Source organism: Mercenaria mercenaria, chromosome 11 (genome assembly GCF_021730395.1).
Source record: "Mercenaria mercenaria strain notata chromosome 11, MADL_Memer_1, whole genome shotgun sequence".
Taxonomy (NCBI): Eukaryota; Metazoa; Mollusca; class Bivalvia; order Venerida; family Veneridae; genus Mercenaria; species Mercenaria mercenaria.
Window position 1 is genome coordinate 73,425,846 of NC_069371.1, and position 12,805 is coordinate 73,438,650.

The 12,805-nt window shown below is 33.8% G+C and overlaps 1 protein-coding gene across 1 annotated transcript; it reads right to left on the minus strand.

The window, feature by feature from the left end:
- Nucleotides 1–2,956, minus strand: LOC128546663 (complement C1q and tumor necrosis factor-related protein 9A-like). Its single transcript, XM_053517734.1, has 2 exons — nucleotides 2,578–2,956; nucleotides 1–937 (listed from the first exon to the last, which is right to left on the minus strand). Exons 1-2 carry the CDS (start codon nucleotides 2,888–2,890, stop codon nucleotides 549–551), a joined length of 702 nt encoding a protein of 233 aa, XP_053373709.1. The 5' UTR covers nucleotides 2,891–2,956; the 3' UTR covers nucleotides 1–548.
- Nucleotides 2,957–12,805: the final 9,849 nt, after the last annotated feature.

Consider the following 12,805-nt stretch of genomic DNA (forward strand, 5'->3'; position numbering starts at 1 on the left):
TACTGTCTATGCAATATTTTTTTCTACCGCTTTACAACATAAAGGATTGAGGCACATGTTTTACAAAAAACTTTTGTTTTACTAAAATCACCTAAAGTTTGGTTTCTTTGGAAATAAAAAAAACTTTCATATAAGAAACAATATATTAAAACATGCACATGTCAGGAGATTTTCTGATGAGATGATTATTATCTTGTGCATATATTTACAAGAACATTTTACTCTTCAATTATAAAAGGTAATCAAACTCGCATGAATCATTATTCTCCAATCACATTTTACCATGGTGGAATATCCCGCATATCTCCTAGTTCACTAATTTGAATTTGGTGCAGGATAACCTAAACTTTGACATGGTTCTGTAATTTACTAAATGAGTGTTTGAAAACATGTCAGACACAACGCACGTGAAGTACGCTATCTTCCTTCGCTTTATAGATATGTAGCTATTTGTTTCCTCATTAACCAAGGAATCACAGCACCGTTATTGTGTGAATCTCGACCATTGAGACTATAATCTTTCAAAAACTGAAAAATGAATAACATTGTTAAATTTGAAAACCGGAAAATGTAGACCAGTTGGAACCATGCACATTTTCGCCATTTGTTCTCATATTTCTAACCCAAACTTCATCAGAGGCGTTCAGCTGTAAAACAACCCCACTCGTTCCCTGATCGTGAAATTTGCCTTGCGAATATAGTCTCACCATAGATTCTCCATTTTTAACAATTTCGGTTTCCACATACTGTCCAGAAAAACTCAGTATGGTTGCGGCAAAATAATAGACGCCGTCCTTTGGCGCGGTGAACACCCCAGTAGTTCCTGAATAGGCTTGTCCGATGTTGGTAACGATATTGTCAAAGATGATTGGCTGATTGTGTCCAAGTTTTGTAAGATGAGCGGACAATCCGGCTGTGAAGGCTGGGCGTATGCTATCTGTTTGAGAAAAAACGGAAACATCACTTAGACTTTTCTATCGATACTTATTCCATTAAATGTGAATATTTTTTTTTTTTATATAGAAATGGTTTTACAATGAAAAATTCGACCGTGTGGCCATGTTTAATATTTCCGCATGTGAAAAATGTCTAGATTGTTTTTCAAAGATGTATTATCTAAAAAAATCATGAAACAAATGACGATTGAGTAAAGTTGTTCCTCTCCAAATATAGTTAAATGTATCATCAGCTGTATTGTATACTTTGTTAAAAAGAAAGGATATAGATGGCGAATAGATCATTATAAATGTATTATTAATTTAAAAAACAGAAATATGTAATTATTTGCATGTCGTAGACCTAGTGCACTGAAATATGCAGAACTTCTTGTCAGTAGAGATACTCGGTTTTAGTAGATGTAACAGACGCAGATGTACGCATTATAACAGTATTATTGAAAGTGATACATTTACGAGTACAAATACAGGGAAAACTTTCAAAATGTTTTCGATGGAAACTGCACGTCTAGTGATGTTATTTATTTAATTACATGTAAAAGGAGTAAAGTACAATATGTCGGTCAAACGCATCAACTTGTGTCGAAACGTATGATCAGTCATAAATTTGATATCAGCAGTATATGTGACCCAAGTTTTTCATCAAATGTTGCATGTTTGATACAGATACATAGGCTTTCTGTATATTCTTTACACTATAAAATGAATAAATTAGCACATATAGAGTAGTATTTACTTACAACTTTGTACACTTTTTGAAAATGTTGCATTATCTTTTATTAATTTATTGTCATTCCTCTCTCTCTCTCTCTCTCTCTCTCTCTCTCTCTCTCTCTCTCTCTATATATATATATAAAGCAAGGATGAATAACAAAGTTTGGCTTAATCAAGGCATTATGATTTCTTTTCTTTCACTGTAGAATCTCTGTTACCTTTAAAACTTTTGTATTTGAATCCTCAATAATTAACTGTAATATTCACTTCTTTGAATGCTATTTCCTGGCCGAGTCTCTGTGCTATCATTTTATGCAGTTAATTAATGACGAGTGAATGTGTATTATCTAAATGATAACGTCTACAACTATTTACATTGAAGAATTGTGTAATAATGTATAGTATTTGAATACACATAGACGTATTATTTCATGATGCACTTTTATGAGCCATTTGTGGCGTATGACCGTTGACGTCAATTCCGTATTTCATATATCATTGTGTATTTCATATACTTGTCAAATGTAGAAGCTTATTAAAGCGAAATCTGTTTTTACAAAACTGTGTTGGTTTATGAATTTAAAATATCATATCGGTTTTAGTTCGGAATTTATCCAAAGGCGCAAGGCCCTTTCTTGTCTTGCTGTATGTAATATTTCATATGCATTAATATATTGATCTTTTGTATTAGATAATGTAAAACGATTACATTCCAATATGTTTTAGATTTATATTGTTACCAGTCTTTTTAAAATCTTATTTGAACAGTGTTTAAATGAAATTAAATATTGGTGCACGATTTACATTCAAAATTGTATGTATCTGTTTGTTTATGATCCATTTTTTGTCACTAAGTTTGTCTTGTCTTTATGTCATTTATTTCTTTTTGTACTCTCAACAGACTTACCTTTCTTCTTTAAAGAATTTTCGTGCTCTGCTTTAAGACGACTGAATTCTTCCACTGTCTTCGTTACACTAGTCTTTGCGTCGTTCATTTCGTTCTTCATATTTTCAACAGCAAATTCCATTCTCACCATTTTCTCTAACATTTGTTCCTCATAGTGAAATTTCGAGCAAACACATTGTGGTTCATTTGCATTTACTTCCAATGATGTAACAACAGCGATTACAAGCAATATAATTACAGTGTTCATTTTAATTTTTCCGTTCTTTCTTCGAGACTTCCAAAATATGTTCTGATGATAATTCAGTTGTGGCATGGATAGTCGTCACGATATATACGAAAATAATTCTATCTATAAATTTATTTTCAGAGTTGTTTCATAAACAAAATGTTCAAATAATCATGTTGTTTTGATTAAAACAGACACGATTCTTGGTACATGTCCAAATTAATTAACACTATGGTGTTTTGAAAGGCATCCACATCACATTAAGCGAATCAGTTACAGCAGCAATGGATGTGCTGTTTTTTTCATGGTAAATTATTGTTATATCTTGGATAAAGTATAGAACTCGTCCTATTTTTCTTACTTATGTAGCTGTCGCAGCATAAATAAGAAGAGTTTGCAGAAAAAGTTACTGTTATATTAACATAGATTCAGTTGAAAATTTCAAATTTCCGAGTATTCCAGAAATTCAAACACGAAATTTGTAATCTGGGACATCCGTTGTCTAATATGTAAGAACAGTGGAATGTTTGGTATTATTAAGCAATTCTAAGATGGCCCTACTTACACATAATCATTCCTTATTAATTGCCAATTATGTAAATGTTTCATTAAATCCATTTTTCAAGTGCATCAAAATTATTGGACTTAAATTAACAAGGCTTTTACAGCTAGTAAATTAGCAAATTTTATGTTGTCGTAAAATTCTGGGCTCAAGTGGCATATGCAGGTTTCCGATAACTGAATGAAATATAACTTGCACATTTTGCACATATTAGTAATGACTTACTGCTATATGTACACATAAGTATAGTATGAAATTGAAACTCTGCTTACTTCGTATGAAAAAAGAAACTGCTACTAAATAAAAGAAAGTTTTAAAAAACTATTTGTCAATAATTAAAAGATGAGAAACATAATATAAAAACATGATATCCATTATCCAAGATCATCGACATTGAAAAAGATTACTCACACTTAGACTGAAAATCATGATGACATACTTGTATCACCACTTTTTATGTTCGGTTCAAATTGCGATTCCAAAAAGGAAATGGAACCTGTAATGTCATAAATCGCAATAACCATTTGACTAATATAGACACGGTTTTGGGGGGCAGTGTCCCCAGATTTAACAAAGCGTCTTCCAATTTTCTTGTTCTCTTTAGAATCAAGCAAACAGATTTATCTCTAAGAATATTAGTTATCGCCCACAATGTTCCTCGCAAATTTTCTACGCATTATAAACCAATCTATGCACACCGGTACATATTGCATACAAAGGACGAATTTTTTGTTTTAGATTCCAGTATTTATCCTATTGTTCTTTTTTCTTTCCATGTTTACATTCAGGCTAATTGGAAGAACACGAAGCACACGTGTTGGAATGTTTCTAGCTACAGCACGATACCAGTATGTTTTTGTAGAGGGACCCGTCTATCTATTAACCATTTCCATGCTAAATTTCTATAATGAACTTGTCCATCTTTCAATTTGGACAGCAGCATTAACTGTTGAATAGGGTACATACAAAAAAGGTACTGACTGAATGGCGAACAGTGTAGATCATGATCAGACTGCATGGTTGTGCAGGCTGATCGTGATCTAAACTGGTCGCAAGGCAGGATTAAGCGTGTCTAGCATGGTAAGGGTTAAGACAACGCTTGAACGTAAACGATTGACTGACATCTATACTTAAAACAAATGTACTGATATAGCAATAAGTCGGCAATTCATTACAAAAATGTGCAAATTTTCGCGGTTAGAATGTATTCTGTATGAAATAAGACCGGTTTCAAGATTTTACTCCAATTTTACTTTGAAGGTCGAAACCGAAAGTAGTGATTTAATGTTCGGGCAAGAGAGAGCAAATATGCGTCATTTTTAGGGTAGCATACTATGAAAAGTAGGTGCAGGAAAAAGTGACGATCTGTCTATTGTCACGGCCATTGTGCCTATTTTTATATCTATCTAATAAAACGGCAATAATACCCATTTGTTGCGTGCATCTTTTGTCACGGCATTAGTGTCTGTCTCTTCACGGATACAAGCGCAAAAATGATAAGCATAAGAAAATCATTCAACTCTGTTTAATATCTGAAAGATTATTTATATTCTGTATTCATTTACAGATAATAACTGTCAGATATTTGAAAACCTGAGAATGTGGACCAGGTATTTCCGTACACCATTGTACCCACTGAAAGGGTATGACGGACCCAGACTTCGTCTCCAGCACTAAGCTGTAGGACCACACTGTTGGTGCCTTGCTCGTGTGCGGTATCATATGAATACATCATCACCATTCTTGCTCCATTCTTGACTATCTCAGACTCGAGTGCCTTACCGGAGTGGCTATTAATACTCGCAAAGAAATAGAAAGTGGCATTGGTTGGTGCAGTAAATACGCCAGTGTTTGGAGAGGAGTGCTGTCCAACGTTCGTCACGATTGCGTCAAAAACTATTGGTTGGTTGTTGCCAAGGTTCGTCATGTGTTTTGATAGTTTGGCGGTGAAAGCTACTCTTTGGTTTTCTGTGTGTTCATTCAGTGGATCAAGCAGTACTGAAAAATAAAAGAAATGCATTTCACAAGGTTCGAATTGATTTTTTAAAAGTTAGATCACTCACTAAGCGTCGAAATTGCAAAGCGTTTTCATAAATGTATGCAAGATAAAACAAACCTTTGTGAATTTAATACTTAAATCTCAATCAAATTAATGCTACGATGTGATGAACAAAGCCGGTTGAATGTATGTTTTACTCGGTTTAAAGTCATTTCTTCTTTATTATATTTCTTAATAATTGTACTAATACTAATCTGGAATCCTAAATTAACTGAAAACTTTTGAACATAAAAGGAGCTGACTTGTTTTAACAGAACAATTTTCAGCAATGAAGCTAAGAAACATTAATTTCATACTCACGCCTTTTGTCGTGGAGACATTTTTGCAATTTTTAGAGTGTTAGCATTATGCTTTGTGTGGTGTTCTATTTTCCCTTTGAGATGATGAATTTCCTTCTTTAGTTCTTTGTTGTCATTTTCTACGCGCAACACCGTTTCTTTCAACTGAAAAATCTCATTGCGTTGCTCAGCTAAGATGGCTAATATTTTCTGTGTATCTGGATCATCTGAGAAGCTTGATACAGGAACCACAACTAAACTGACAAGTAAACATGCGATGCCGTAAATTAATTCCATTTTGCAAAATACTGGCAAAACAAGTTTGAGAAATGTTGGCAAAAAATGCACTGACCGATAGTTGAACATTAACTTTAACTTTACATGAAGATATAAGATAACGAATTTGGTTAAGGTTAAAAGTATGTCAGTCTCTTACATGTGAATGATGAAACTTTTAGCTAAAAATAAGTGATAGTTTATAGTATCAAAAATACAAAATGAAAAAAAAAGTTTCTTAGACTTCTGCTTAACTTGATAGAAGCAAATATAGTCTAACTTCATTAAGATTTTGTTTTTTGATCATTTTGTTTTTAGGCAACGAGTTATGTGTGAGCAATTATTACGTTCTTTGTACTGGCAAGTAAGACACGACACAATCTGACTAAAGTACTTGGTCTTCTTAACGAAGATCTAAGAATGACCCATCCATTCACAATCGTCTTCTGTATATTTCAAATTTCCGGTATTGCTATTTCTATTTTCGCAAATCTGTCTCTATTTGAGCCAATCAGACGATTTTGTTTCAACAAGCATTTGGCTGAATCATCTAAATAGCATCGAATATCAAAGGGTGTGAAAAATATGGAGTCATTCCGGGGCTCGAGCTCGAGACCTCTCGCTTAAAAGATGAGTGCCCTACCGACTGAACTAACCTTCTGAAACCTTACGTGATCAAGTCCGTACCATAACAAATGATTTCTCTCAAACCACGAGGGCGTAGTCGCGGTATGGTCGTCATAAGAAATGTAAATATGAAACAAAGATAAATATAGACTCTTAAACTTCTATACTTTCACATACAAAATGTTGTAAGTAAGACTCTGATTGGCTAGCGGAATGGTAGTCTGAACGAGGCTATCAATAGCATGTCTTCAGATCCTAAGCGTAGAGTATTTGGAGATGTATTTTAGTCAGACTGGACACGACGCCGTCGACATCACATTGTTAATTTTCTACAGTAAATCTTGGTTATACAAAGGGTCAGCCAGAGCTAGAAGTAGAAAAATTTTATAACGTTATTTCCTCTCTAAACTTCTGGTCCTATTTTGACATAATTGCATACAAATGGTATCTACATAGACTGTTCAAGTTATTCCGCATATTTTAAAAAATGGCTGCCAGGAGGTGGGGATGAGGGGGTGAGGGGGTGGACATTTTTTCTCTGCTGTATATAGTGGAAACTTCAAACAATATTCTTGTGTGAAACTGCTGGTCCGATTTATTTTTTGTATTATTTTACGCATTTTTTTTGTGTGATCCTCTACCAGGAGTATTTAAATTATTCCAATTCATTTAAGAACATGGCCACCTAAGGGCATTGTTACGTTTCCTATAATGTGTTTAGAGGAATCTTTAAGAATCTTTTTTTGTGTGAAATATCTTGTTCGATTTTAAAATAATTTCACATAAATCTTTCGTGTGTGACCTTCGACAGTTATTGTTCAAATTATTCTGATTCGTTGAAAACATGGCGACCACTTTTCTTTATATGTATATATTTAAAACTTAAACAATATTCTTGTCAGAAATAGCAGGCCCATCATTAAAACAATTTTACACAATTGTTTCATGGGTGTTTTTTTTTTACGAAAATAGTACAAGTTATCCTGTTTCGTCAAAAAAAAAAAAAAAATAACGACCGTTGAGGTGTGTGGACACCTTTCCCTTTATGTATCTAGTGGAAAAATCTTCTTGTTTGAAATGTAGTGGAAAAATCGGCTTGTTTGATATTGTCATATCACATATATCTCATCATTTCACCAACTTCTTTCTCTTACCTTCTAACCCCAACACACACACTTTACATTGCCTGCACATACCTATAAAAATATACTTTTAAACTATTTCGGGTATCATAAATAATTGCAAAAGCTCAAAATCCGCAATGTTTCCGACTATTTTTATGGATATTTTGTAGTATATTGTTCAAAGTAGGTCATAATTGGGCTGCTAGGGCTGTCCTAGCATAATTGCAAGCGAACTATCTGTGTCCCTAAAATCGTCTCAAAACTCAAATTCCGCACAGGATCTGATTTGTGCAGAAATGACGATTTTAAAAAATACTGCTCTGAGTCGTTTCGAAAGATGTTTTTTCAAAGTAGGTCACCGCCTGGGCTTCTAGGACTGTCATAACATGAATTGCAAGTAAAACCGGGCCTCCGAAATCATACAAAACTCCAACTTCGCACAGGTCCCACCAGCGAAGAAATGTCGGTTTTAAGAGTACCGTTCAATGTTGTTTCGGTAGTTACTTTTCAAATTAGTCACTGCTTGGAATTATAGGAATTGCAAGCAAAATATCTGGATGCCCCAAAATCATCAAAGCTCAAAATTTGTACAAGATCCGACCTGTTCAGGAATGACAAATTTTAAGGGTACCGTTCCGGTAGTTATTTTTCAAAGGAGGTCACTGCTTCGGCTTCTAGAACTGTCCTAGCATGAACTGTAAGCAGGCCCGCAAACCCACCCTAAAACTCGAATTCCGCAAAGGTTTCGACATGAAATGATGATTTTCAAGGGTACCGTTAAGATATGTGGTATCGAAGTACTTTGAAAAGATTCGTACAATTCATCTGGGAACAAGGACGTTTTGTTCATATGACGAAATAATTACACCCTGTGCTGGCGTAATATTAATGAAGGCTCAAATATATATCAGTCTGTGGTTTAAAAAGTCATGATTATACAAAACGCCTGTGTTTATTATGCATTTATCGAAAGGAATCGGTCAACTCCAGGGGGACTGATAAGGAATATGATGATATCATGGAACTTTTTGGTTAACGTCACAGTCCATATATTGAAAATACAACAAATACTGTCTAGGCAAGATTTTTTTCTACTGCTTTACAATATAAAGGACTGATGCACATGTTTTACAAAGAACGTTTGTCTTAGTAAAATCACATAAAGTTTAGTTTCATTTGAAATAAAATAAACTTTCGTGAAAGAAACAATATATTAAAACATGCATATGTCAGGAGTTTTTCTGATAATAAGATTGATGTTACAAGAACATTTTACTCTCTTCAAGTTTATAAAGGTAATCAAACTAGCATGAATCATTATTCTCAAATCACATTTACCATAGTGGAATATCCCGCATATTTCCTAGTTCGCAAATTTGAAATTTGGTGTAGGCTTATCTAAAATCTAACATGATTCTGTAAAAAACATGCCAGGGACAACGCACGTTTTATTATTATTATTATTATTATTATTATTATTATTATTATACCATTGATGATAAACACGTTCAAAGGCCCTTTACATATAGCAAACACAGCCACACACGACGCGAAATTCATCCTCTACTAGTACAGACTCAGAGCGATCTGACCAGATGGACAGACGGACAGAGTGAGATAAAGCCCCCAGAACAGATACAGAGAACAGATTTAGATACAGGCCTGTCCGGCTAACTTAGCATAGCTCTTTGCAAATAGACAGTCTGGTTCTTTTAACGTGCCCGGTGTATAGCATCGATACACGTGATGACGAACCAGTATAGGCCTCTTAGTTAGGTGGGTGTTTGTGTGTTTGGGTTTAACGTCTTTTTCAACAATTTTTCAGTCATATTAACGACGGCAGTTAGATAGAGCATCTCAGAAACTTCCAGTGCCTGGTCCGGGATTCGAACCCCAGTCAAGCGTGACAGTCAAGCGTGTTACCACTAGACCACCGGCCCACATGAAGTACGCTTTCTTCCTTTGCTTTATAAATATGTAGTATCTGTTTCCACATTAAACAAAAAAAAAATCAGAGCGCCGTTGTGTGAATATCGACCATTGAGACTATATCCTTTTAAAAACTAAATGATGAATAACATTATTAAATTTGAAACCCGGAAAATGTAGACCAATTGTAACCATACACATTTTTGCCATCTATTCTCGTATTTCTAACCCAAACTTCATCAGAGGCGTTCAGCTGTAAAACAACCCCACTCGTTCCCTGATCGTGAGATTTGCCATATGAATATATTTGCACCATAGATTCTCCATTTTTAACCATTTCGGTTTCCACATGTTGTCCAGAAAAACTCAATATGGTTGCAATGACATAATAGAGGCCGTCCTTTGGCACAGTGAATTTCCCTGTGGTTCCTGAATAGGCTTGTCCGATGTTGGTCACGATGTTGTCAAAGATGATTGGCTGGTTGTGTCCAAGCTTTGTAAGATGAGCGGACAATTTAGCTGTGAAGGCAGGGCGTATGTTATCTGTTTGAGAGAAAAAAGAAAACATTACTTTGTTTTTAATATCGAAATGGCTTACAACAAATATTCATTCTGCTATGATATGATAGTTATTTTGTGCATGTATTTGCAAGAACATTTTATCCTTCAATCTTAATCAATGTTACAAAAATAAGAGTTTCCACACGCTCTTAGAATACAATCTGGAAATATGGCCAAAGTAGAAAAAGATACTGCATTTGTTGCGGTACATTAGATATTAAAGACGAATATCATTTCATCTTAATATGCCATTATTATATTGATATAAGAAAGAAATATCGTAAGATGTATTTTTTCAATAGGTCAATAATAATGACATTTATTGTACTGATTACTACAACTAAAAGGACCTTTTAAAAACAATTTAGCTAAATATATTAAAGAATTCATTGAAATAAGAAATACCATTATTATTGCTAATGGTTACTTGTTGCTTTGTGCCTAATATATATGAATGTCCAATTTTTTCACAGATGTCATTGTAAAGCTATTGGAGTCGTCAACCAGGGGAACCTACACCTGCGCAGGACACCGCCGTGGGGAAGAGGACAGTGATATGTTGCTCACTGCGCAACTCAGAGTGTGCTGCCATGAAGATGGTCTGAATGACACCTTTGTATATGATACCTACGGTTCATTTTATTCATTTGTCAACTATGTTGTCATTTATGTTTGATACATCCTTATTGCAATTGACCTTACCTGGCACCCTTAATGCATGTACAAGATAAACTTATCTTATATGTTTCGGTGCAGGCTACAAATAAGTGTCAGTACTGAGATACTATTTATAAAATCGAATGTATTATTCGTCCTCAGCACTATTTTAACTTGCACTTTTACACGTGATAACATGTTTAATTGTATATTGTATATAATATACTATGTACAAGACAAAATAATATACTTTACAGTGTATTTAAGATTATTAAACAAATGACGATTGTGTAAAGTCGTTCCCGTCTCCAGATATAGTTAAATGTATTGTAAAAAGAAAGGATATTGATGACGAATATAATTTTCTATGGTTTGCATGGTAACGGAATTCCAGAAACGTAAATAGGCAATTATTTACATGTCGTAAACTTAAAATGCACTGAAATATGCAGAACTTCTTTTCAGTAGTGGTACTCGGTTTTAGTTCGGAATTTTTATCCAAACCGGCCAGGCTCGTTTGTAATATTTCATATGCATTAATATACCAATCTTCTGTATTAACATTAAATAATGTAAAACGCTTTCATTCCACAATCTGTTAAATATATATAGTTACCGGTCTTTTCAAAATTTTATTTAAACACTGTCTAAATGAAATTAATTTTTTTTTCACACGTTTAACATTCAAAATTGTGCCTAATTGTTTGTTTATCCATCTTTTTGTCATTAAGTTTCATTTTTTGTCATTTAGTTTGTTTTGTACTCTCAATAGACTTACCGTTCTTCTTTAAAGTTTTTTCGTGCTCTGCTTTAAGACGACTTCCACTGTCTTCGTTACACTAGTCTTCGCGTCGTTCATTTCGTTCTTCATATTTTCCATGGCAAATTCCATTCTCACCATTTTCTCTAACATATGTTCTTCATAGTGAAATTTCGAGCAGGCACATTGTGGTTCATTTGCATTTACTTCCAGTGATGTAACAACAGCGATTACAAGCAATATAATTACAGTATTCATTTTGGTTTTCCGTTCTTTCTCCGAGGCTTCCAAAATATGTTCTGATGATAATTCAGTTGTGGCATGGATAGTCGTCACGATATATACGAAAATAATTATATCTATAAATTTATTTTCAGAGTTGTTTTATAAACAAAATGTTCAAATAATCATGTTGTTTTGTTTAAAACAGACACGATTCTTGGTACATATCCAAATTAATTAACACTACGGTGTTTTAAAAGGCATCCACATCGCACTAATTAAGCGAATTGTTACAGCAGCAATGGATGTGTTGTTTTTTCATCGTAAATTATTGTTATATCTTGGATAGAGTACAGAACTCGTCCTATTTTTCCTTACTTATGTAGCTGTCGGAGCATAAATAAGAAGAGTTTGACAGAAAACGCTGCTGTTATATTAACATATATTCAGTCGAAAATTTCCGAGTATTCCAGAAATTCAAACACGAAACATGGGTTGGTTTGTACGCTGGGATTATCCAGTTGTCTAATAAGAACAGTTAAGAACTTTTGATATTATTAAGCATTCCTACGATGTCCCTACTTACACATAATCATTCCTTTTTAATTGCCAATTATGTAAATGTTTATTAAAATTATTTTTCAAGTGCATCAAAATTATTGGACTTAAATTAAAAAGTTTTTTTACAGCTAGTTAATTAACAAATTTTATGCGGTCGTAAAATTTTGGGCTTAAGGGGCATATGCAGGTTTTCGATAACTGAATAAAATATGACTTGCACATTTCCAAATACCTGACTGACTGCTCTATGTACGCATAAGTGTAGTATGAAATTGAAACTCTGCTTACTTCGTATGAAAAAAGAAACTGCTACTAAATTAAAGATTATTCCAAAAAACTATTTGCCAATAATTAAAGGATGTGTAATTATATATAAAAACATGATA